This window comes from Cricetulus griseus, chromosome 2, assembly GCF_003668045.3.
Source record: "Cricetulus griseus strain 17A/GY chromosome 2, alternate assembly CriGri-PICRH-1.0, whole genome shotgun sequence".
NCBI classification, from domain to species: Eukaryota; Metazoa; Chordata; class Mammalia; order Rodentia; family Cricetidae; genus Cricetulus; species Cricetulus griseus.
The window spans coordinates 286,997,606-287,024,722 of NC_048595.1; the positions used below are offsets into that span (position 1 = coordinate 286,997,606).

The following is a 27,117-nucleotide window of genomic DNA, read 5'->3' on the forward strand; positions in this document are numbered from 1 at the left end:
TTCAGAGGTCTTTGCATGGTTTGAGGACTTAGTTTGGGGCAAACTAAGGAGCTTAAAATACAAGATATGCAGACTATTTTGATAGATGCCTTTTTTGAGTGCAGTTTTGTTTAAAGCTTTTTTTGAGATTAGATTTCTTTCTTTAATCTAAGTGGAATTGTAGTGCTCAGAAGTTAGTATAGGAATAGGCTAAATGTACCTGCCCAGTGATGATTAGCAGAAGACTAGAGACTAATAGTTGAAGTCTTCTTCTATGGCATGGCTTAATCTGGAGAAGTATCTGAACCTAATGGGCAAGTTTGAAATCTATACTGAGCCTGTATCAAAGAGTTGGATGAAAATGTTTGAAATATTTATCATAGTCCCTGGTCATCGATTATTGTTTGAGGCCTTAACGTGCTAAAAATGAAGTTTATCTTTATTTCTCATATCATGATTTGTTTCAGTACATTCATGTGGGGCAAATCCACTTATAATTTCTCCACAGTCTCCTTAGGAGTTTGAAGTGAGTGGAGTATGCTGACAGAAACCTGGGGACTATACACGCTGTTTGCAGGAGTGTGCTGGGGTCTGTTGGCTCTGCTTTGTGTTTTGGGGTTTTATCTTTGCTGCTAAAGTGATTATCTCCCCAAGTGCGTGCATGTTAGCTTTCTTCTTCTTCTTCTTCTTCTTCTCCTTCTCCTTCTCCTTCTCCTTCTTCTTCTCTTCTTTTCTTTTTCTTCTTCCTCCTCCTCCTTCCCCCCCCCTCCTCCTCCTCCTCCTTTTCGTTTTTGGTTTTCGAGACTGTCCTGGAACTAGCTCTTGTAGACCAGGCTGGTCTCTAACTCACAGAGATCTGCCTGCCTCTGCCTCCTGAGTGCTGGGATTAAAGGTGTGTGCCACCACCGCCTGGCCTTACTTCTTTTTTTATGGAGAGATTAATGGGTTTTTGGTAAGGTATTTTTAAATTGGCCTCCTTTTGAAAGTTTCATGGTTCTCATACATTTTTAATGTTTTTAACTATGGTGTGTGTGTGTGCGCGCCCATACATGTGCACACATAGGAGAGAGAGGGGGCGGCCTATGTGTGGAAGTCAGAGGAAAACCTAGAGCAATTTGTTCTCCCCTTACTCCACGTGGGTCTAAGGGTTAAGCTAGGTAGGGAGCATGTATCTTTCCTGGCAGAGCCATCTCTCAATCCCTGTTCCCATACATTTTAAAATAATGAAATGTTGTGGGTGTTCACCAGAGAAAACCGCTTGGACATGGGTTTAAGACAGTAGGAAGTCTTTATTAGCTGACCTGTGACTACACTGGGTGTTCAGGATCCCAGTGTAGCACTGATCCTTCCTCAGGATGAGCTTTTAAGCACAAAAACCATATTTTGGGTTGACAAACTTTAGCTAACAAGATCAGTTAGCCAGAAGCACATCTACAGAAGCTAAAAGGCAAGGTTAGTACATTTTGAGATTTTCCCAGAACTATATGGACTTGGATGGATTAGGCCTTTATTTTAGTTTTGGCAGCTGGTGCTGTCTATGTGCGGAGTTGTACAGCCTGAATGGCACTTCCATCATGGAGTCAGTTGTGCTGAGATCCTGGGGGCCCTTTGAGATCTGGGGCCCTGTTCTAGGAGAACTTGCCTCACCATCGTTCCTACCTGTGTGCACATAGTTCATGTTCATAGAGATCCCCAGTGTATCCTTCACTGCTCACATACAATTTGTATTCTCTCCCACTGACAGGCTGTCATACGTAAACTTTCATTTCTGTTGCTGAAACTGTGTTCTCATAGTGTGCCTTCATCCTTAAAATTGCATCACTTCTCCCTCTTGTTTTTATACCTCACGAATTTTATGTTGATGGTAATGATGCTTAATTGTGTCGTGGTTTGTTTTCTCTTCTGATAGATCCCTCACCTTGATGTTCACACACGCGCACGCACGCACGCACCCACCCATACTCATACTCACACTTGTATTTGGTTCTTGTCAGAACAGCAGTGAGATACAATGAGCCTGCATCACTTCACATACGAGTGTGTGTGACTGCTGGTTTCTCCTTTAACGGAAGTAGGCCTGCACTCCCAGACTCCCTTCACTGCCCAACTGTGCTGTCTGGGTATGGGATAGCTCCTTCTCTCAGCTTCTGTGAGGCATTTGACCTCACAGCCATCAGAGGCAGTCATGGGGCCTCTCCCTACTGTTCTGATGCTAGCTGGGCACAGGCTCTGCTGACCACATAGCACATTTGGGTGGGTCTGGCAGACCACACAGTTGGTGGAGGTCTGGTCTCCTTGAGATTCAGCAAAGAAGTAGAACCCAGAAGCATTTTCCACAGGTCTCAGTAGCCTTAGAACTTGCTTTGCTGGAACCCCAAGACTAATTCCAGAATCCATGGTGGTCTGAAAAGAGAAAGTTACTGTGTATGTTGTGGTTTTCACAAACCAAAGGTCAGAATAGCTAACATTTACTGGCCTGCTAAACAAGTCACTTTTCTCTTCTTTAATTTTATTACTTCATTTCTCATTCATGTCACAAGGCACATGCTGCTGTCCTTATCTTATTCCTGAGGAATTTGAGGGATGAGGCTAAAGAACCGAGCCAAGTTTTCAAGGCAGGGGAGAGATTTGAACTGATGGCCCGGCTGAATGGCAGCTCCTAATCGCTATGTCATCCTATACTTTTTGTATCTGGGGCTGGGGATTTGGGTATTTGCTTTCCAACTTATTTCTGTCATTATTTTTTTTCTGCAATAAACACATGCTTTTACATCCAGGAAAAATAATGCAGAATTTCAGTTTGGAACTCGAAGTAAAGTTGTGTTCTTAGCAACCCTGGGGGTTGAAAGGTAAACAGTCTTAGATTTGCAGATATGAATGCCCTAAGATTAAGTAGAAAACCAGGGAGCTCATGTTGTAGCCCAGCTTCATGTGCACAAAGCCCTAGCCAATCCTTAGCTCCAGATTTATAGGTGACATAGAAAATATCTGAATCAGAAAGTCTAAGTCAGCCTTGGCTGCATAGAGTTTGAGCCAGCCTGGACTGCATGAGATAAGAGTGGGGAGTTGGGAGAAGGATCGCATTGCCCATTCTTTGTGTACTCTTAGTGATTGTGTGTAGGGGTAGTGAAGGGCATGTGTAAGTAGTGTCAGATGCATAATACCTCAAGGCTGTCTTCACACTGTCAGAGGATGGACTGTAGCTCACCTGGCTTCTAGCAATCATGAAGCCCGGGAGTTTGATCCTGTCACCACTTGTATCAGGTGTGGGTAACACACCTGTTATCCCAGCTCTCTAGAGATAGAGTCAGAAGTATTTAGAAATTTAGAGTCATCCTCAACCACACAAGTATGTGAGGCCAGCCTAGGCTACATGAAACCCTGTCTCAAACACAAACAAGACCCCCACCTTAGCATCTGAGCCCTGTGGCCAGGAAGGAGGATTGGTTTTAAGCTTCCGTATATAACTTCATTAGATTATCTTTGTTGTGCCACTGCACAGGATTTACACACATGTAGTGTGTCTAAGTACAAAGAATTTAGTGTACTGAAATGAGAGCTGCAGGAACAGTTTAACCCTGTGTTTTCCTTCCAACCAGCTCTGGTTATGTCAGGCAGGTCTGTGCTCTTGCAGGCAGGGAAGCGTCTCACAGATTGTCGTGCTTTCAGTGATTTTAAATGTCCTAAGTAGAGTGACAGACAGTACTTTACATTTAGATCTTACCTTTAGTGGTTTGGTTTAAGACATATCATTATTCCTTGAGATACCATACATACTGCATACATATATACATACATAATACTTAAATTTGCCATGCTCCCCTATTTCAAGTCCTCTTACTTCCATCATGTTCCTGTCCAATTTCATCTCATCCTCATCCTCCTCTTCCTCCTCTTCTTCTTTCTCTTCCTTTTCCTCCTCCCTCCTCTTCCTCTTTTTTATAATCGCCAAAAGCACTGCCCATGTATGGGGGTGTGGGGCCATGCATTGGAGCATGGTTAACCTACCAGGGACCACACCCGCTAAGAAACCTGACTCTCCCTCCCTAGGAGCTGTCAACTGTAAACAGATCCTTGCTTCTCTGTGCCTCCCCCCGCCCCATGCTGTAGGGACAACTGGCTTAAGCTATAGGCTGCTGTGAACTCACCGATGCCATGACCTCTTCATGTCCAGAGACACTGTTCTGCCCTAGTCTTCTCTAGTCTTTGTCTCTTGTGGTCTTTCTGCCCCTCATGGTGATGTTCTAATATAGAAAGAGTATATAATTCAAGAAGTAGCCTTGAGGGCAGAGGGGTGTGATGAGGCCTGAAGGTTGCACTAATCTATGGCTATAAAGAGTGTCTAGAAGGCAACTCCATACTATGTCCATTAGCCAAAGGATAGTAGTAGGTTCACTCCCCAGGGCCTGCGAGCTCCTCAACCATGAGTCCTTGACTAGATTTATTATACCAGATGAGTTTCCTCCTGTGGAGTGGGCCTTAAATCTAATCATTCAGAAACAATTTACCTTGTATAGGGTAATGCTTCTTCCAGAAGCAATAGGTTGCCAAATAAAACCCCAGTACTAAGTGAGGGATGGGCATTGCTCTTGTTTACCATCCACACCCGGCCTGGAAGCCACCTCCTTATTCTTGCATTCATAGTACAGAAGGTGCTGTACAGGCGGCAGGGAGAGAGCAGACATCAGCAGTGGGCCCTGTGAGCTACAGTAGCAACCAGCCTGTCAAGATACGCCCATTGGATCATAATGACATGAATGCTATGAGTGCAACCAACTGCTTTCTAGTATTTCTTAGGTGAAATCTTTTTTTTTTTTTTTAAGCTAGGCAATTTCTTGAGGTCATCCTTACATGTTTTCTCTTTTTGTTTGTTAAGTGATGCTTCCCATTTTAATTTAGAATTCTTAAATCAGTGACATATCTATACATTAAAATTAAAACGAGAAAAGAAATATATACTGAACAATCTCTGTTTACCCACTTTTTTCTTTTTCTGCCCTGCTAGGTAGTCAATTTAAAATCCATTTCTTGTTACCTAATGCTTTGTTACAGAAATGCTGGCAAATATAAATGTTATTCTACCTATAAAACATAGCACACTACATGCCCTAGCCTGCAATTTGCTTTCCTTGATTGACTGTTCTTGTTGTGTTGTGTCTACTTATGGAGGTGTTTTCATCCCTGTATTGCTACATAGTATACTGTGGTGTTTATGATTGTCTTAGTGACTGTTCTATTGCTGCGAGGAGACACCATGGCCAAAGCAACTTGTAGAAAGCATTTAATTGGGGGCTTGCTTACAGTTTCAGATTTAGTCCATTATTGTCATGATGGGTGGAATGGTAGCTGGCAGGTAGGTAGGCGTGGTGCTAGAGCAGTAGTAGCTCAGAGCCTTTATCTGATCCACAGGCAGGAGGCAGAATGAAATAGAGAAACTAGGAGTAGCATGCTCCCCTATTTCAAGTTTCAAGTTTTGAAACTTAAAAGCCCATCCCCAGTGACACACCTCGTCCAACAAGGCCACGTCTCCCAATCCCAGTTCTGCCAACTCGGAATGAGACATTCAAGTCTGTGAGCCTCTGGGGGCTGTTCTCATTCAAACCACCACAACTGCTATCTCTATAATAAATACCTGAAGTAATTGACCTAGAAAAGTCTTATCTTGGTTCATGAATTTGGAGGTCCTGGACCGTGACTGATTGGTTCTGTCCTTTTAGGCGTGTGGCAAGGCAGCACTGTGTGGTCAGACTGTGTGGCGAGATGGAATCACCTCATGGTCTGCAAACAGAAGAGCCAAGAATGAGGCCAGAGTCCCAGGGTCTTTCAGAGGTGCATTCCCAGTGACCCTAAGACTCCTGTCAGAGCCCACCCCTCAAAAGTCTGCTTCTTTCCAAATCTCGTGTATTAGAGATCTTGTCCTTGATGGATAGGAGGAAAAGCGCAGGTGACAAGGAGAGAAAGTGTGGAAACAGGCAGGAGCCAAGTACTAGTAGAGGAAAGAGAAGAGGAGCAGATGATGAGGCTGCCCAGGGGTCTTCAGTGATGAGGGTTCCCTGCTTTGCAGATGCTTAATGGGCAATTTGTCTTCTGACAGTTTATGCTTGTTTAAAATGTGCTTTAGATCTTTTTGTTCTCCTAAATTATTCTCCATCCTGTTTCCTAAGAAACATCTCTAGTTTTTAAAGCATGTTTTAAACGTGTTTACACCATTTGTCACTTTTCCTGTGGGTCTTAGTCCATTGTGCCGCCATTGCAGAACTCTGGAGGGCAGGCAGGTAACTTACAAAGAATGGGATCTGTTCTCCCAGCATTATGGAAGCTGGGAAGTCAAAGTTCCAGACTATGTTAGGGCCTACTCTGCATCCCAAGTGGCACCATGAATACTTTGTCCTGGGGGGAGAGCATTGGTTGCTCACATTGGCAGAACAGCTGGAGAGAGAGAGACCCCTCTCACAGGCCTGTTTTGTGGCATTACACTCTGAGAGCCAACAGTACCTCCCTTAAGGTCTGCTCCCAACACTGTTGACATGGGGATTAAGTTCCAGTGTGAGTTTTAGAGGGGCAAAAACATTCTAACCATCCTGGTGTGACATGTCCACTAACATCTAAAGTATGAAGAGGTGTCCACCTCTGTTTCACTGTTTCACACTCTGGTTCACCATATCATACCTAGTGAACAAGGAGCCTCCGCATCTCTATCTGGGGACTCACTGGATTTAGAAGAACTGGAAAAATGCAGCAAGCATCTCAAGGAGCAGCAACAAAGCAGCAGGCTGCGCTCCAGCCCAGAGCTTGGCCAGCACACTGGGCCCCCCTCGAGAGGAAGCTCACTTCCTTCCGCAGGGCACCCTCACATTTATCTCCTCCTGCCCCATTGCGGAGGATTGAGGGTGATGTGACATGTTTTCAAAAACTGTCCTACAACATGACAAGCAGAATTGTATCTACTTTGCAGCTGTGTGAGGAGAGTACCTCCACGTGGTTCCTTTGTCCTTTGTCCTGGTCTGAGGAGACTGGCCGTGTTTGTCCCACTGCCTGTCTCTCAGCCCGTTCTTTGCTCCCAGGGAACGACTGATGGATTTCCTGACTGGCAAACTACACTGCCATTTCCAGTATTTTTTAGGAAAAATTTCAAGTGTGCAGAAAAATTTGAAACAATTTTCCATTCAACAGCACTAAGCACCATTAAATTCTGTAGCATTGTTAAACACCCAGTTTATGACGTGTTCACCTGGTAGTTTGTCTTATTTTTTTATGTATTTCAAGATAGTGGGTCCCCCATCTTGAGTCACTGCTTGTGACTCTTTCATCTCTGTTAAAATAGTTAGGATTGAAGCGAAAGGAAAACGGTGGCCAGCCAAAGGCTGGCTCTTGCTGTGTGGTGGGTGTTTGATGAAGACTGTTTAAGTGAAGGCAACTGCACTGTCTTGTTTCACTAGCTATATAGGAAACCCCAGTTTCCTTTTCATCATAGCTGGGTACTTCTAAAGCAAACACTGTGACCTAGGCACATGTGACCCCAAGTTTTAGATGGACTGCCGGAGGGAGATAATGCATGAAACATATACTTAGAGCTGGAAATTGGTCAGAACCTGGGCATGGTGGCTGAAGTAGGAAGACTGCCACAGTCACTTGTGGGCCACCCTGGGCTACAGGAAGAGACCCTGTCCCAAGCAACAACGAAGACACTGCATTAAGGACATAAGTTCATGGCAGAGTGCTTTCCTAACATGTGCAGTGCCCTGGCTTTGATCCTAGCAGCACACACACACACACACACACACACACACACACACACACACACACACTTTTATAACCATAGTTCTCTCTGGTGAAACATGCCTGACATTGCCTCAGGGAACACAATTTTTCATTGCTGTCTCAAGGACCCACCTGTAGAATAAGCTGAAAGCACAGCCTTCCTCACACCACAGACAACTCCCTTTAGTCTGCTTTTTCCATTCATTCATTCATTCATTCATTTCTGCATGCATGCACGCATGCTTCTGTGTGAGGGGTGTGCATGCATGTTTGCACACTTGGGCACATGGGTGCCAGTGAGCATGCCTATGTATGCATGCATATATATGTAGAGACCTATGGCTGACATCAGACGTCTTCCTCAGTTGCTATTCACTGTAGTTAAGGCAGGGTCTCAGCTGAGCCCAGAGCCTGCTGATTGGGCTAGTCCGGCTACTTCACTTGCTCCGAGATCCTGTCTCTGCCATCCAAAGGCAATAATTAAAAGCAGGTCAGAATTGGCAGGCATTACATGTGTGCTGGGGAGCCAAACTCTGACCCTCATGCTTGTGAGAGTTACCCACTTTGGAAGTTTGGAAATCATAGCTGTTTAGGTAACTTGGCTAGTATACGCAGCCCTGTCTAACTCTTGAGCCAGTGGGAAGTATGGTCGAGAGTCAGTGTCTGTTATGTATGAGTCTCAGATTTCCAAGTTAAATTGTTAGAAACACCATGTTATCAAAAGTCATCCTGGGGCCAGCTCCTGGACTGAGTGTTTGACCACAGGAGTTTTCTTATGTGTGAACCTGGAATGGCGTGCATGCCTGTGAGCAATACTGCCGTTCCCAGGTGTACCTGTTATAAACACCTGCGTCTACTTGCGACTGTCCAGCAAAACGCATGGCCTTTTCTTTGTGAAACATGTCTGTTGGAGCTGTATCCTAGGACTAATTTCTAAGTGCAGTGTGTGCAGGGTGTGTGGCTATCGGGGTTCCTGAGAAGACCATCCTCTTAGACTGTCTCCCTTTCTTCCTGATCAGCCACAGCCACTGCCAGGTTCACCCCATTGTGTTTACAGGCAAGCTAAAGGTTGTTGAGGTTTTGTGTTTGACATGCATCTCTAACTTCTCCTTTTCCTGTCCACTCCCTGCAGGCTCGGGTTATGTATGACTTTGCTGCTGAACCTGGAAACAATGAGCTGACAGTTAGTGAAGGAGAGATCATCACAATTACAAACCCGGTAAGAGCTCAGTGTGCTTACTGCTCTATGAATGTCTTTCAATTTGCCTCCCTTCTTAAAAGTTCGTCAGCTCACATCAGTGTTGCAGCTGTTGCTTCTGAAATACTGGTGGCGCTGTAAGAAGTTGTTGTGTGCACTGGGGGGTGGAGTGGGGGTTCAGATCCTAAAGATGGCCAAGTACACCACCGAATTCATTGTACCTCTTTTTTGCTTTTTTTTTCCCCTTACATTTGTAACCTCTCAAGGCCTTGTCATGTCTGGAATTAGTTCTGTGCTTTCTCTTTCACGACGATGCTGTGCGTCTTTAATAGACTACACAATGCTGAGTGTCTTAATAGACTACGGAAACTGTGGTGCTGATGTGCCTAAACCACTTAGTTTACCAAGTGCTCTCACTGTTCTCAGCCTGATTCTGCAATTGGATTACCAGAAAGTAGTGTGTGTTAGCTCCCAGTGGGGTGACGGCATCTTCACACACCAGCTTTGAACTTGTGTGTGCGCACACATTCATCTTCACATATGCACCCTTCTACACATGTCTGTTGTTCAGGCTTTCAGGTGTTGGCATGTTTCCTTTCATGCAATACAACTTTATAGCCCATTGAGTTTCTTTTCTTTTTTTTTTTTTTTTTTTTTTTTGAGACAGGGTTTCTCTGTGGCTTTGGAGCCTGTCCTGGAACTAGCTCTTGTAGACCAGGCTGGTCTCGAACTCACAGAGATCCGCCTGCCTCTGCCTCCCCAGTGCTGGGATTAAAGGCGTGAGCCATCACCGCCCGGCAGCCCATTGAGTTTCTTTGGTGATCTTTGTTGCCATGGTGCTCAGAAGCAAATTTAATTCTATTTTTAAATTATCATAGGCCATGATCCATTATCTCTGTGCGAGTAACCTATGTTTAATTCTTTTTTGTTTGTTTTTCAAGACAGGGTTTCTCTGTGTAGCTTTGGAGCCTATCCTGACACTCGCTCTGGAGAAAGTTACAATATTTTTTTTTTTTTTAGTTTTTCCGAGACAGGGTTTCTCTGTATTGTTTTGGAGCCTGTCCTGGAACTAGCTCTGTAGACCAGACTGGCCTCGAACTCACAGAGATCCACCTGTCTCTGCCTCTCGAGTGCTGGGATTAAAGGCGTGTGCCACCAACGCCAGGCTGTGAGCAAAATTCTTAACCACTGCTGCTTCCGGTCTTCACCTCCTCCCCCAGGCACCACTGAGAGCACAGGCTCCATGCCCCTCTGCCTGTGTCCCCTGGGCATGTCCTCCCTAGTCCCTTCTGCAATCCTTAGGGTCCACACAGCTGCTGTGACTCCTCTGTCACTTGTGCCTCTTGCCCTAGGCTCCTTGTTTGTCAGGTTTGTTCCCCAGTTTTTCTTCCTGAATATTCCATCATAGTCTAGTGATTGTATCTAAGGCAGGAGAATGTGTTGGGTTGCCAGAGTCCCTCTTTTTGCTTATTAACATTCTTATGTCATTATTTTTTGGCTCATATATGCTAAACCCATAGTATTTGCAGCCTGAGCAGGTTGCACAAGCTCACATGGGTGCTCCTCACTGTGTCTCAGAAATCTTTGTACAAGCACTTCAGACTTAGTGTGTCCATGGTACTTGCCTGTCACCACCCACACCGTCCTGGTCTTCCTCCTGAATTTTCTTCATTATTTTCAGTGCTTCTGTGTCTGTCCAGTCATTCTAATAAGACTCCTCCCAGCTTGTATCCATGGAAAGACTTTGGTTTTTCTCTCCCCAGTCTTGTTTATATCTGGTCTCTGCCTGGGCTGTCAGCATCCTGCTCTAAGCTCTTGTTTTCTTACCTGGATCGTGTGCCTTCCTGCCTGGCCTGTGTCTCTTTAAGTCCATGACCTGGCTAAAATGCCAGCTTAATCATATCATCCCTCCCAGTGGCTTCCGATCTGCTGTGCATCTATAGTGTCCCTCCCCTCCCATCAGACCTAGTCCCTTATTTTCCCCAGTGATGAGCACAAACACTCTTGTTTACACAGCAGCATGTGAGCATGTGTGTATACCTACATACATATTCACACACATTGCTGTGAAGTAGGTGCATACATGCTGTCAAATACACTTACACCTTCTCATATGCACATACTCTTACAAAATAACCTTTCCCACACTCGGCATTTGTACACACCATGTACACACACTCACATTCTTATAATACAGCATTACAGATACTCTCACATACATACACAGAGCATTCACACTTTCAGAACCACACGCAGTAAAACATGCTTCCAGAGCAAGCCTTCCCTGCTGTGACCCTGTCCTCTCAGCCGTGTTGGAGCTCTGCTTGAAGCCCTTCTTCCAGTTTCCTCTCCCACCATGCCTCTTTGTGGGTACTGGGAATTGAACCTGGGTTCTTTAGAAGAGCAGCCAGTGTTCCCAACTGCTGAGCTATCGCTCTAGTACCCCTAAAGTTTTGATTTTTCGAGACAGGGTTTCTCTTTGTAGCTTTGGAGTCTGTCCTAGAACTTGCTTTGTAGACCAGGCTGGCCTCGAACTCACAGAGATCTGCTTGCCTCTGCCTCCCAACTGCTGGGATTAAAGGCATGTGCCACCACTGCCCAGCAAGTTTATTTTTAATTAAAGTTTTCTTCTCCACAAAGAGTGGAAGCTCTTAATGTCAGCTATGAGTGCTCCTTGAAGCCCAGTGAGACTGTCTGTGCCTGCCATCTCTCACTTAAAATTGGAAATTCCTTTAGGTTGAAAATTACCTCATTCTTTTATTTTCTATACACAATATGCTACAATATATTATTTTCCTACACACAATATACTACAGTATATTATTATTTTCCTACACACAATATACTACAGTATATTATTATTTTCCTTTACATAATATATTACAGTATGTGTGGTGATTAAAGGAGGCATATATATTTTCAATTTTTGAGAGAGAATATATTCATAAACACCTTTGTCTCCTCCTCCTGCTGTCCAGCATTATTAGTCAGCAACCAGTCCATGACCCATCTCACGTCATGTGTGATGCATGATCCATCTCATGTCATGTGTGACACATGACCCATCTCATGTCATGTGTGACGCAGCTTCTCCTCCATTCCCTCACCTGCCATTCGGCTGACCCATCTGGATTAGATGCCTTCATAGTATTTCATCCATAAAGACTTTTAACCTAGGTTTCCTGTCACACTCTTGTAGTCTCTGATGTTTCGGAAGCTAGGCAGGAACAACACCTGAGTCAGTGTTTGACGCCAACCTGACTGCCACAGGCTGTGATATATACTGACTATGACCCTCCCTCAAAAACAAAACAGGAGGCCGAGGCTCAGCCGGGAAAGTGGCTGTAATCCCCAGTGCTGAGCAGGCTTGAAGGATCCCTGGGGTGCTCTGTCCTGTCAGCCTACTTGGTGAACTCTACCTCAGTGAGAGAAGGAGACCCCATCTTTAAGAAACTAAGTAGACAGTGCCTGAGGAACAACAGGTGTTCATTTGCCCACACCTACACAAACATCTCTACAGATGTGCACATACAAACATGTACACGTAAAAGTAGAATGAAAGACTTCATATGTGCTTTTAAATTTAATTTTCAATGTGTGTGAGTGTATGTCTGTGGATCAATATGGACACAAGTGCAGCAGATGGCAGTGGAGTCCAAAAGAGGGTATCAGACCCCCTGGAGCTGGAGTTGCACATGGTCATGAACCACCCCGTGTGGATGCTGGGAACCGAACTCAGGTCCTCCCTAAGAACAGCGCATGCTCTTAGCCACTGAACCATCTCTCTACCCCTAATCATGTGTTTCTAACAAATAGAAACAGGCTTGGTTTTCAGACAGAATGGCAATACTGTTCCAGCCATTTAATAAAATCAGTACTTGCCTAACATTATCAGATATCCCACTAGCCTCATTGCTGACTTAAAATTTTTCTTTTAACTTGAAAATCTCCTGGAATGTTAATGCCATCAAACAGTATTGACTGCACTCAACCTTATGACAGATTAGTTTACAAGATCATATTTTCTATGGCCATCTTTTTTTTTATTGAGTTATCTTTCCCAGTTTTATTCTCCAGGATATCTTGTTACAGACAATATATTCAAGAATAGGAAGACAGGTCTGTTGCTAAAACACTAGCCTTGCAAGCATGGGGACCTGGGTTCAATACCACACATCACACAGTTCATGACATGTGTGCACATGTACACAGTAAGTAAATACTTTCTTACACACAGACACACAGGCACACACACACACACACACACACACACACACACACACTTATATATATATTTTTAATATATATATAAGTGCCCAAGGAGTAACATCTGAGGTTGACCTCCGACCCCCAAAGTGTCTGTGTACACACTTGCACAAAGGATATAAGTATTCAATCACTTCTTGAGCCTCGTTTGTCTTGTTAGATTATATTATTTTCTGTAATAAACAAGATTTAAGAGTAAAATTTTGAACAGTATTAGTTCCATAGTCATAAAATGCTTGTCATTTTTGCCTTTTTCTTTTCTGTTAGAATGTGGGTGGTGGATGGCTGGAAGGAAGAAACAACAAAGGAGAACAAGGGCTTGTTCCTACCGACTATGTGGAGGTAAGAATGTACTGCCATTGATTAACTAAAGCTGATCTTTGCTCGGCATCTTTTTATCAGTTGATGAGTTAAATGGCTGCTGGGAAGACAGCAGCCATTTTAAAAGCAAATTCCATTGGAAATGTAGTAAGTAATAATTAAATAAAACATGGAAAGTGTATCAAATAAGGATAACCTACAGGCCTAAGCTACAAAGATGTTTAGATTAACTTCCTTCCAAGAATAACAGCTTTTAACTTTTCTGTATGAAAATCCCCATTTTTCTTTTGCTGATGTATAGGACCTGCTGCCCAGATCTTGTGGTAGATTAGCAGACAGTTTAAATGGATTCTTTAAAGGGGTAGGCTCCGTACTTCCTTTAGCTGTTTCCATAGACACAAGGATGTCTGTAATGGTGGATAGATCCTGGTAGCCTGCAGGTGACCCTGCAGGGGAGACACAGGCACTGGGCCGCCATGCCATCTGCTGAGTCAGCTGCCTGGCACCCCCTGCTGGCTGCCTGTAGGTCTCAAACCAGAGCACTTGCCAATCATCTTGAGACAGAACCTGAGGTTTCCCAATAGACCTGTGAGGAAGACTGGAGCAGGGCCAGGGCTGAAAATCTTTGGTTCTCCTCAGTGTAGAGGAGACTTGCCTGAAGGGTGCTTCCCTGGGACCTGAGGACAGAACAGGGAGGGGTTGTCCATGTTCTCTTATCCATGGTCAAAAATGAGAGGTGGGGAGTCTTGAACTCTCTGGGAAATCAGAAACATGTGTTTGCATACACACACACGTGCCATAGCTTTGTCCGTACACTGCCAGCTGTTCATAGGCCCCGAGCACAATCTGAAAGTTTCAGATCCTGTACTGGCTGTATGCACTGCACGCGTAAGACCCTACACTGGATAAGACAGATGATTTAGGTTGACATTGGTATCCACTTTATTTACAGACTTCTGTTTGCTTCTAAAAAGGGGTAGTTTCAACTTCTTTATCTTTTTTTTTAAAGGTTTATTTATTGTGTATACAGCATTCTATCTGCATGTATGCTTGCATGCCAGAAGATGTCACCAGATCTCATTATAGTTGTGAGCCACCATGTGGTTGCTGGGAATTGAACTCAGGACCTCTGGGACTGCTATCAGCCTCTGAGCCATCTCTCTAGCCCCCCAACTTCTTATCTTTCAAGACTATACCAGAAATAGGCATATCTGACGGGCTAAAATTAGTCAGAACGTGGTTGAACCAGTAGGGCTGTCCATCAGTAGGATATGATGGATGACCATGAACTAAGTAAGATAGGCATGTTCTGAACTATAAAGCGTACAATGTGTCTAAAACAAGATGGCTGGGGGCACAACCTAGTGCCACACTATTTGCCCTGGGTTTGGTCCCTAGCACAGACACCCAACAGAGAGACAGAATGTGTGTGTGTGTGTGTGTGTCTGTGTGTGTGTCTGTGTGTCTGTGCACACATGTGCACGTGTGTACACATGCCTGCACGCATGCATAGGTTGATCAATCACAGAGTGCCTCTTGGACTATAGTGAAATTTACCTCAAAATAAATAACAGGAGGATTGCTGGAAAATACCAAAGTACCTGAAAATTAAACAATCCAAGTAACACGTAAGTCAAAGAAGAAATCTCAAGGAAAAAATTGTTTAAAGTATAAATGAAAATACAAGTTGCCAACAGTATAACTGCAGCAGCAACAGTACTTAGAGGGAAGTCTACGGCACTGAGGATGCAAGTGTCTTGCTGTGAGAGATTGTTACCTCCCAAAAGCACTCACTGAAAGGAATGGGTTCTTTTCAACACTCAGATTTTACCCAGTGACGGAAAAGATCAGTTTTCTTGTGGAAATTCTGTGGCGGACCAAGCCTTCCTCGATTCCCTCTCGGCAAGCACTGCTCAAGCCAACTCATCTTCTGCCAACAGCAATAACCAGGTATGTCTGTCTTCCTGTGGCCTAGGCTGCCTTTCCTGAGAGCAAAGCTTGAGTGGAAGCTTGTGGTACAGCATTGCTGTCATTGCTCCATGAAAGCATTTTCAAAGTAACTGTGAGGGGATGTGGTGTGAGGGTGTGTGTGGCATGAGGGGTTGAAGGTGTGAGGGGGCACTGTGACATGGGGCTGTGTCATGAGGGGAGAATGGCATTCCTGCTGGGTATTAACACAGAACTCACCTGAGATGCCTGCTAAAGACTGCAAAACTAATAATAAAATGAAAAGTAGCAGTTAAATTTGCTTTTGAGATTATCAGGATATGAATACAGACACCCACCCACCCCCCCACACACACACAAATGAGGGCCTAAAAAGAAGGAAGGAAACTGATACTGAGGAGGCCAGTGTCTGTTTTGGCTAGACCAGGGCTTTGTTAGCCTCCCCTCAGAGTAAGTGTCCCCTCATTGTCCATGGAAGCCGTTCAGGTAAGATTCAGCATAGCCAGGCACTCCGCACACGCTGCTCGTTAGTGCTGCTGGCTGTAAGTGCACTTAGTGTGAGCTTGAGTGTTAAAGAATGTACATATTTTTAATATGCTGTGATGGCACACACCTTTAATCCCAGCGTTGGGAGGCAGAGGCACGTGGATTTCTGTGAGTTCAGGCCAGGCTGGTCTACATAGTTATACTCTGCCTCAAAAACAAAACAAAAAAATAAGAGATAAAAAGTATGCATATTGTATGTTTTATATTTTTATTAGTGTAGACTGTCTCAAAAACAAAACAAAAAATAAGAGATAGAAAGTACACATATTGTATGTTTTATATTTCTATTAGTGGCTCCTCACACCACCAGAGATCCATCTGCAGGACTGAGGTCAAGCTCTTTGAATAACAAAATAGGGAAATGTACAGGTCCTTTGGTGTTTTGAGTTGAAATGGTTAGGTTTTCACATGAGAGAACTTTGTATCCTCTGGCCTTTTTGAGAGAAATAGTTAAGTCTCCCTCAGTTATTCCATTGAAAATGCCCACCCCCCCCCAGTAGGGGTCAGTGAAAGCATACTACTTGTTTCCTAGTTCGCTTTCTAGTCCAGTGTTTAATCAGTGAGAAATGTCTGATACTGTCTTAGCCATGCAGATGAGCCACAGGAAAAAACAAAAAACAAAACAAAACAAAAACCTCTAAACAGCCCCCTGTTGTGAACAGTCAGTGCTAACTTTGCCCTCAGTTTCGCTGTGTACCCTGGGGAAAATCCTGCTTTGCGAGTTTCCAGTTCCTGGCTCTGTGTTCTCCCTCTGTGGGTTCCTTCCTTCCTAGCAGGGGCCTGTATATCAGGGTGTAGCTGGCTGGTCAGTGCAGCAGGTGAGGCCAAGCGGCAGCAGGATATAGTGTACAAGTTGAGCCCTGGGAGCTCTCCACGTGTGTAGTGAGATGGGGCCTTGAATACGTATACACAGGACCTCTCCTTCAAGACAGTAACACAAACTGTGGTTATCTGTGGTAGGGTGGCTCCTCAGTGGACTTGCCAGCTAGTCATCTACTGACTGGGGGGGGGAGGGTGGACTTTGAGTGTTTTCTGGAAGGAAACAGTACCTTGGGCGCTGGAGCCCATTTGTGAGGGTGCCTCACACTGTGTCTCCTTTCTAAACCAGTTTGCTAGTTGGGTTGAAATGTCAAGCAGAACGCCACCTCAGTGAAAGTAAGTCTCAACCATAGTCCACTTCTAGAGTCTAACCCAGTTCAGCAGACAGGAAAAGTCATGGTGGCCATGACCCATCTTCCTGTGTCTGTGTGAGATGCATTATCTAAACATCTAGAACTCATGATGAGTCAGGCTCAGCAGGTCCTCCCGGCAGGCACCTGCCCTGCTCAGGCTGTATACTGCTTTGTTAGATGCAGGTGCCTGCTTCCTACTGCTCTGGGTTCCCCAAAGATGTCAATGGGAAGCAGGATGCAACAACATAAAAACAGTGTGAAGCCAGAGCTCATTGCTGTGTAGCCAGCAGTTGCCATTAGAGAAGGCCTCATGCCCAGTCAGAACCGTGTGTTACACCTTAGTCCCTGAGTGGCCATGGGAACTTAGACCAAATTGGCTCAGCCCAGACAGACGTTCTGTATGATAGATGGTATTCTATGTTTCATGTTATATCACATCAAAATCCACAGTGCCTGGTCAGTCCAGGGTTGAGACCAGATGATAGCTGAGTTGTCTGGGAAACAGTCTCCCTCCACTGTAGTGCATTTTCTCCTTATGGCCAGAAAGTAGTCTGCTTGGAGTGGATTTGACGATACTCGATGTTCTCCTAATAACCTGCTGTTAGTCACTAACATTGTCTGATTCACCGCTGTTTTTCTTATGCAGGTGTAGGCTGGCTTGCTTCTGTCCATGTCCATATCAGCTGGAGCTGGCTGACTACGCTGACCCAGCAGTCAGCGTTTAGGATCAATACAGAAGTCTTTCTCTTTAATTGCTAGTTTTCAAGCTATGTTGCTTTATAGCTTCTTCAGATAGTAGCTAATGGGTTTTCCTCTTTCTTCTTCTACATAGCATTATGGGCCTGAGGATTCATATTGGCTCAGTGCATTCAAACCCACTGGAGCTCTGCTGTGTTCTCTCTGTTTGTGTTTGTCTCCTGGTGAGAGCTCATTCAGCTTATTTCTCTACATTGAGTAGACTTGACTGGATCAGCTTCAGTTGGCTGGGTTTTTTGCTCTTTGATATGAGTCATATTTCCTTGCTGTTTCATTCCTGGTAGTTTCCTTATTGGATGCCAGACTTCCTGATTTTACTTTGCAATGCTGAATATTTTGCACCCTCATTAATATTTTGAACCTTATGATATATGTAAGTTACTTTAAAATGTCCTTTTTTTTTTAGTTTTAAGCTTTACTAAGTGTGAGAAGAAGACTGTTTATCACTTAGGGATGTGTTTGCCTTGCTACTGAAGTGAACTGTGCTCTGCTGTGGCTGGGAGGAGCTGTCCTGTGTGAGGACTATGCTCTGACTTCCCTCTCATGCTTCTTCTCTGGCTTGCAGAGGGTCCTCAGGGAGAATTTATTAGGTATCAGCTTTAGACCCAGGACACTTGTAGACCCAGAGCTTCCTGGGTTCAGCTCTCGCTCATTCTCTCACTATACCATCATTCCAGCCTCCACCTGCGTGAGGCTCAGACCACTGGGCTCTGCAGGGTCCTGGCAGGGAACGGGGCATTTGTAGGTCTCACCTTGTTTCCTGTAACCCAGGGTCACTGTCCTACAGTGCCCAGTGATTTGAAAAGTTTCCTGTAGGTGATCGTTCTTTAGCGTGAGTGACAATGTGAACTGCGTGGGCCTTGTTGGTCCTTCTTGATTACCTTTTCTGTGCCTTGACTTCCAGAATCTACTTTCTTTTGCACCTATGAAGTGAGAATGATGCCATTCATTTCACAGAGTGGAATCTAATACGATAAAAACCTTACTGGTGTTTACTCCAGCTGAGCACCAGTGGCTCTGGGAAAGAGTTAAAATCCTAACATTTTGAAATCTCAGCTGTGTGTTTTCCTGGGTCTGCCTTGCCAGTTGTGTGACATGCATGGTATTTGCCCTCCTTGAGTGCAGCTTGCGATTACTTTTAGTGCTTCAGTGGTGCTGTATTGTGGTACCAACAACAGGCTTGGGAAGATACAGCACACTACCACAGAGTTGGGCTTCTGTGTGTATTGTTTGTGAGTGGGTGGCTTGCTAGGCTTTTTGTTTTGAGTTTTCCACTTTTGGTTAAAAGCTTTGCCGTATGTTGTCCCCTCTCACTGAGTACCTTTTTATTTTAAGGTGAATATTTTGGCTCAGATTGGTTGTGTTGAAAGTCTCAGCCAGTCGCCCCCTTCTTCTCCTTCTCCTTCTTCCATAAATAAGGTAAATTTGAGATGTGAATAACTACATGAAGAAATATTTGTTTGGCAACCCTGACAGGTATTCTTCTCATATGCAGTAACTTGAGGAATCTCTTCTGGGGCGTGGTCGGCCAGCTGTGATGGAAAGAGTCAGGGCCTACAGGCTGCCAGCTGAGACTTTTACTGAGGCCTGACCAGTGTATTTGCCCCAGCACTCAGCTCTGGCAAAGGGCTTGGTTCTGTGAGTGACAGAAAATCCTGGGACCAGGAAGGGGCAGAACAGAAAAGGCTGAAAGTGTTGCTCAATGGAAATGACTGAGGAGGGAATGGGGGAAGAAGAGGTTAGGGAAGCTGAGAAACAGAGTTTGTTAGTGTATGACTGCTGGGGAAACGGGACCCTTAGCTGAGAAATGGGGTGGGTTAGTGTATGGTTGAGCCTGTGGTTTTAAGACACAAGGGTTGTTGTATTGACTGAGAGCAAAGAAATGAGTGGCCAAAGGATATTTAAGAGAAGTCATTATATCCCAGCTTGTTAAAGTGGATCAGATGGCCTTTAGGGCCTAGAAAGTGTTTCTACCAAAGCCCCGGAGTTGGATGCTACCGGTGAGCTTCACTTCTGCCTTCTTACTCTTTAGGGTGTCTGAAGGAAGCAGACCTTTGGCTAGTTTCATCTCTTTATTTAAAAATGTCTCCAGTAATGAGACCTGACATTTACACTATTTGGAAATAGCCATGGCCATCTCCTTTTAGCATAAAGGAAGAGGTGTGCTACTCAGTGAACTGCTGGCTTCGTTCTTTTCCTTATGATTTATTTTGGGGCAGGGTCTCACTCTGTAGCCCAGGCAGTCTCCAAAACTTGCTTTATAGCAGGCTGGTGTCAGAACCTTAGACCTCCTGCCTCATCAAGTGTTGCTTCTTTATATTACAGGTGAACCCCCACATACAAAGATCACTCTACTGAATCCCTAATTTGTCAGTACTTTGTGCATTTATCAGTTCACACTTAGCAAAACCCCACGAGGAAGTCAGAGTTACAAGTCCCCTTGTTAAGGTGTAGGAGCTAAGAAGGGTGAATTGCTTATGTATAATAAGTAGCTAGTAAGTAGGAAAACTGGGTTCAAGCCTAAATAAACATCAGATCCCGAGTTCTCAATCACTGTGCCCATGGGAAACTTACTTGGCTCTTTTTGAAATCCACTTAGCTGGCCCACCCTCTGGCCTTTTCACAGAATCTACGAAGTTGAGCACTGAGTAGCCCATGTTTGCATCAGTAATGGGCTGTATACATGAGTGACCTCCATAAGGTTCTGATGGAGCTGAACATTCCTATTGGTGACATCGTCACTGGCCTAACAGAATGCAATGCTCATGTATGTGTGTATGTGTGTTGTGTTGTGTTTGTACTGGCACTGCTAGCCTACTGCTGCCCATTGTGTAAAAGTGTACATTTGGTTATGCACAGTACAGCATAGTGATAAAGGACTGTTTTGCTGGTTTGTAATTTACTAAACTTCAGAGCCCATTGTTTTAGTCTCCTTGAACATGAAGTTCACTATAAACCCTTGGCCATATGTATGCTGCATCATTCTCTCTCTGTCTGATTTAATCTTTGGTGGTTTTGTTATCATGGCCCTAGGAGTGGTAGGCCATCCATAGCACATATGTGTCCCGGACAGCCATGGTGGACAATAGATTGTCTACCTAGGTTTATATAAGCATGCTGTACCACAGCACAGTCACCTGGGCATATTTCTCAGAAAGTAGCTTACTAAACACATTGACTGCATTTGTCATGAGCATGGCTCCCTGGGTTATAGATTCATGAATGTACAACATACACACCTACCACTGCTACCTTTGTGGCCACCCCAAGTTCCTTCTCAGGTCCTTCTGGTGTGGCAGTCAGATACAGGCTAGTTTCCTTAGACACTTAAGGTAATGTTGTAAGTTCTTTCAGGAGATGGCTTGAAATAGCCTCCTGTTAATACCGGATGAGGTTACCCAGGCAGTAACCTGTTAGACAGTGTGTGTGTGTGTGTGTGTGTGTGTGTGTGTGTGTGTGTGTGTGTGTGTGTGTGTGTTTCTGTGTCTTGCCAGCTTTTAATAGCTTTTAGATGCAACATTTCAGACAGGCAGCTATGTTGAATGGATTGCCCCTGGATGTTGAACAATGCTTAGTTTAGCTGGGTTAGGGGTTAGATAGGGAGGCCAGACATAATCAGTGAATTCCAGAACAAGGAGGGAGTGTGATTGCCGTACATCCAGGTGGACATTCTAAAGTGACAGGCCTGTTGCTGTTCAACTGCTTATCCTTGTTTCCACTTGAATTTTTTTTAAATATGTGTGTATTATTTTTTAAAATGAAAATTGAAGCCTACTTAGAAGTACAGTTAAAGTACCTGCTTAGAAGCAGCTGAGGTCAATGGAAAATGGCCTTGGCAATAGCAGGTATAATGGCATCATAGCAAGCAAAAGACAGTGTTCTTGCCAGTGAGAGCAGGCTGGTGTTGCTCGGCACACTCGTCTGGGTTTTCACTTGGGCTAGAGGCATAGACATTTAAATATATTTCCATTGATTCTACCAGCATGTTTGTTGTTCTCAGTTGTCCTGTCAGCCCATTGCTAATGGAGTCATAGTTTTTAGATGTCATAGTATTCTTTCTCCTTTTCCTCTCCCACACAGGTTGGAGGTGGCAATGACCCTTGGTCAGCCTGGAATGCCCCCAAATCTGGGAACTGGGACAGCACAGATGCCTGGGGCACCAGGACAGATGGGGCTGGTGCTCAGAGAAACAGCGCTAACAACTGGGACACTGCCTTCGGCCACCCACAGGCCTACCAAGGACCAGGTGAGGGGAGACTTGTGCTTGAGTGACTTACAGGAACCTGGGTGACAGGCAAGAAGTCCAGGCTGGTCTTGCTGTCCCCAGAGTCTCCTCAGTACCAACACCATCTTCTGGAACAGTGGGCACCTCCCAGGATGTTGTTGGTGATGCCTCCCAACAACCTCTGGGTTCCATGAGCTTGCTAGAACAGTGCAGAGAACTCAGGGAATCATGTGACTCACTGTTGCCACTTTATTACAAAGAGTAAATCAAGGAATGCAAATGAGCAGCCAGATGAGGTACATGGGGAGGCGTGGGGAAGGGGTGGAGCTTCCAGGCCCTCTCCAGTCTTACCGCCCCAGCACCTGCACCGCCTTCACCAGTGAAGACACCATTAGAACCCTGTGACCCAGGGGGTTTATGGAAACTTCATCTCCAGCCAGGTTCCTCTTCACAGAGAATGAGATGGGACGAAGGCTCTGAGCATCCAGTCATTCATGGCTTTTTTTTTTTTCCCCTGGAGGTGAGCTCAATCCTAGAGTCACCATGAGTCTCCTGGAACAGATGACTCCCCTGTCGTCCAGGGAATGCCAAGGCATGAACACTGAATCAAGAGGTTCTGCTTATGGCTCGTGCCTCTGGGCTTTAAGCAGGGGAGAGATAGATGTATTGAAGGAGAAGCAATTCAGTGATTAAGAAAGGATATTTGCACCTGCCAGGGCAGTGGTGGTACACACCTTTAATCCTAGCACTTGGGAGGCAGAGACAGGCCTCTGTGAGTTTGAGGCCAGCCTAGTTTACAAAGTGAGTTTTATGACAGCCAAGGGTACACAGAGAAACCCTATCTTGGAAGAGGGGGAAAAAGGATATTTGAAACAGAGGAGGTAGCTATGACCTATGTAAAAAAAAAAAAAAAAAAAAAAAAAAATTGCTGGGCACTGTGGCACTGAGATCAAAACAGGAAGGACCCTAGGGCTTGGTGACTTCCAGGCCATCGAGAGAGTCTGTCTCAAAAAACATAGTCAGGGCTGGAGAGGTGGCTCAGTGTATAAAAGCACTTGTTGCTTTTGCAGAGGACCAGGGCTCATTCCCCAGCACCCACATGGCACCTCACAGTTTCTGTACTTCAGTTCCACGGGATACAGTGCCCTCCGCTGGCCTCTGTGGGCACTGCATGCACATGATGCACATTTATATAAAAATAAAAATTAAAAAAAAAAAAAAAAAGACGGATGGCCTTCCTGAGGAACAACATACAAAGTTGTTCTCTGGTTTCTATGTGTATGTGCCACCCACACAAATGTGCATATGCACACACATACATAGTACAAGCCTCCCCCTGCCTCCCCCCCCCCCCAAGGATGTTCATGTCAGCTCTGGAACTAAAAAGATACAGGCCTGCTCTATGCTGCCAGCCTCCCTTGCCGTGGGTCTCTCAGCTTCTGGGTGACACCTGAGCCCAGCAGCAGAGGACACCCATTGCCCTCTTCCATGCTTCCACCTCTGTCATTTTGTTAAGCAGTTTGTTTTTAGAGGTGTTGCCCTTTTCTTTTAATGTCTTTGAATTAAGGGTTTTTGTTGTTGTTTTGTTTTGTTGCTTATTTGTAAGTTTGTGAGGAATAAATTTGTCCATGCCAAGGCCTCTAGAAGGTTTCTCTTGGGTACCAGGGACACTGCTGTAGTCTGCATTAGGTCAGAAGTCCCTCAGGGTAGGGTGGCACTTTAATCCACTCGGGAGGCAGAGGCAGGTGGATCTCTGTGAGTTCGAGGCCAGCCTGGTCTATAGAGTGAGTTACAGAACACCCGGAACTACATAGTGAGACCCTGTCTTAACCTCCCCAAGTCTATAGACATTAACAAGCGGTCACCTCACATCAGTGTGTGTGTGTGTGTGTGTGTGTGTCTGTGTGTGTCTGTGTGTGTGTGTCTGTATGTGTGTGTGTGTGTGTGTGTTCCACAATGTCTTCACCGTTCCTGTGCTGGTAAACACTTTGGTTGACTCTGCATCCTGGCTGCTGCAGTCATTGCTTCAGTGAATGTTGGAGCACAGACAGCTCTGCAGTGTGCTGATATGAATTCCTAATGGGCAGCTGAGTCGGGTTTTATTTCCCCTCCAGTTTTTAAGGATCTCCATACCTTTCTATAATTCTGCTGTTTTCCATTCACATCAAAGCTACAAGAACTCCATTTTCTCTGCACCCTTGCCAACGATTCAGTTTTCCTATAGATCTTAGCAACCATAATCAACACACAACTTTTATTTCTTTCCTATAAAAGTAAAAAATATTTACTTTTTCACTTAAAGGAAGGACTTTATAGCTATTCTTGGATTTATCTCAATGGCTAGCCTCACCAATATTCTTGTACTTTCCTATCCCATCATTAACATTATCACTTGAGCAGAAACACTCTGGTTCCACACAGCCTGTCTGATAACCAAGACAACAGTGTGTACAGTCTGGGCAGGGGGAAGGCTCACACCCCAGGCAGGATGGAGCAGGAAGGTGTGAGATTTGTGTGAGATTTGCACACTGATTCTTTCTTAAACCTTCCATTTAATATATCCCAGGCCATCGTTGACCGTGGATGATAATGAAATCCAAGTCCTGAGTGAAGAGGCTTCTGGTGTTTTCATTTTCATTATTGAATTGTCGTGGGGCAGGTGTTGCAGTTTGGAGATTTTATTTACTTTTGTTTTATATGTATGTGTGTTTTGCCTGCTTGTACGTCTGTACACTGTGAGTGTGCAAAGCTCTCAAGGCCAGAAGAGGGATCTTGGATTGGATCTCCTGGAACTGGAGTTACAGACAAGTGTTAGCCACCATTTGTGTGCTGGGAACAGCCAATGCTCCTAACTGCTGAGCAGTCTCTCCAGGATTTCACTATGGAATTACATGAGTTCCCTGTATAGTTGGAATACTGACCCTTTTATCACATATGGGGGGTCATAAATACATTCTCTTCCATCTGTAAACTGTGTGTTTATTTGCTGAGTATTACTTCCTGTGTTGTGCAGGAGCCTGTTGGATTGATGTGGTCCTACTTGGTATTTTTGCTTTAGTTCCCTGACTTCAGTGTGACACCTAAACACAGAGCTAAGGGCATGTCAGGGGATTTTTCTCGTCATTATCCTCTGGTTTTATGGTTTGTGGTCTTACATTTAAGTAATTGATTTTCTGTTGACATTTTTAGATAATGCAAAATAAGGGCCCAGGTTTTATTCTTGGGTGTGGACATCCAGTTTCCCTAGCACCTCTGACTGAAGAACCTGTCCATTGAGGCACTTCTAAAGAGTTTGTTAACCTGATTGCCTTGTTTAACTTAGTTAGGATTTGTCTTTTGCATAAAAAAAAAAAAAAGCCAAATCCCTAGGTCAAGCCTTGAGACTGACTGAAAAGCCTCTGTTCTTCATATCCACACAACAGTCAGCCCTGGACTCTGCTTTTCGGCTCCTTGAAAAGTGGCTAGCTCAAGAAGTTGTTACTCAAATTTAAGCAATCTCATTATATTTTCTTTCTTGCTAGCAACTGGTGATGATGATGAATGGGACGAAGACTGGGATGATCCCAAGTCCTCTTCATCTTACTTTAAGGATTCAGAGTCCACTGAAGCAGGGGGTATCCAGCGAGGAAACAGTCGTCCAGGTGCCTCTTCCATGAAGCTGCCCCTTAACAAGTAAGTTTATAGGGGAGCAGAGGATGCACACACACACACACACACACACACACACACACACACACACACACACACACACACACACACTACCCCCCCCCACACACACACACTGAAATGTAAGAGAAGTTTTACCTTTTTCTAATTAGTGATCTCCTGAATTTGGAGTCTTATATGCCCTTTGAATCATAGATTAGAAGCTGCTTTTGTCCCATCACAGGGTTAATGAGTGAAGTGTTTATTCAGTTACCATGCATGGCCCACAGCTGTAATCCCAACACACAGGCAGTGGAAGCATGAGAGTCTGAGGTCCATGACAGTCCTCAACTATAGGCAGCAAGTGTGAAGCCGGCTACCTTCAAAATGCTTTTCATCACTTTTACATCAATAAAAATAAGTATCACTAGGAAATATTTTTACATAAGGAAGCTAAAAATAATGTTAATAACAAGTCTCTTAATGTTTTACTGTTTTATCAATCACTTCCCATGTGCCGGGCATTGTGCAGAGTGGTTCGTGGGCACCCTTAGGTCCCTTTGTGGTGTAGATTCCTGTTTTACTACAGGGAAAACTGAAGCCTCTTCACATTCACACAGCTGGTAGGTGGGAGACTTAGGATTCCAGGCCCTCAGGACACAGAGCTTGTGATCCCAGACCTGCAGGATGTGTTTCACCTAGAGTTCTTTCAGCATAAGGAAAACTGCATTCGTGGAACTTGTAGATCCACTGCTTGTGAATGTGGACACAGCCCTGAGGGATTCTGGGTAGATCCACCCACTGCTTGTGAAGGTGGACACAGCCCCGAGGGATTCTGGTATGAGGAATGATGTCAGTGAACTCTCTTCTCCCAATAGTCATACAGTGTATCCCAAACTGCTATTCCTGTCTCGGTACTACAATTCAAAGTGGATTCAGAGGTTGTTAATCTGTGTCTGAATTGGTTTTATTTTTTGAAAGCCTTTGTTTAGCATATATCTAGAGATTAGGGTCAAGGTCTTGTACCTTGAGTAATGGGGCCTCCATAGTCTATCTAAATAGCAAGGGATTAATTGAGCTTTTAGACCACACACTTTCGTGTGTCTCCTGTTCCTTCCATCATAGTTTTTGTGCTCAGCTGGGTGTGTAATAAAATTAGTCATGGCCATCACTGCTTGCTTATCTCCCAGACTACAGACAGCGTCCTCACTAGGATTGGCTGTGGTGGGCATTGTTCCCAGTGGTTATTTCAGCCTAAATGTAAAATAAGTTTAAAGCCCTTTTACATGTAGTTTATCTCT

At 44.6% G+C, this 27,117-nt stretch overlaps 1 protein-coding gene across 3 annotated transcripts in view; it reads left to right on the plus strand.

Annotated features, from left to right (window-relative positions):
• Snx9 (sorting nexin 9) overlaps positions 1 to 27,117 on the plus strand; it is a 78,459-nt gene that overhangs the window by 27,196 nt on the left and 24,146 nt on the right. For all 3 annotated transcript variants that reach the window (XM_035440425.1, XM_027401065.2, XM_035440426.1), the window contains exons 2-6: positions 8,873 to 8,959; positions 13,472 to 13,546; positions 15,350 to 15,475; positions 22,027 to 22,192; positions 25,693 to 25,843. In XM_035440425.1, the coding sequence (XP_035296316.1) occupies positions 8,873 to 8,959; positions 13,472 to 13,546; positions 15,350 to 15,475; positions 22,027 to 22,192; positions 25,693 to 25,843 (605 nt within the window). The remainder of the gene's footprint in view (positions 1 to 8,872; positions 8,960 to 13,471; positions 13,547 to 15,349; positions 15,476 to 22,026; positions 22,193 to 25,692; positions 25,844 to 27,117) is intronic.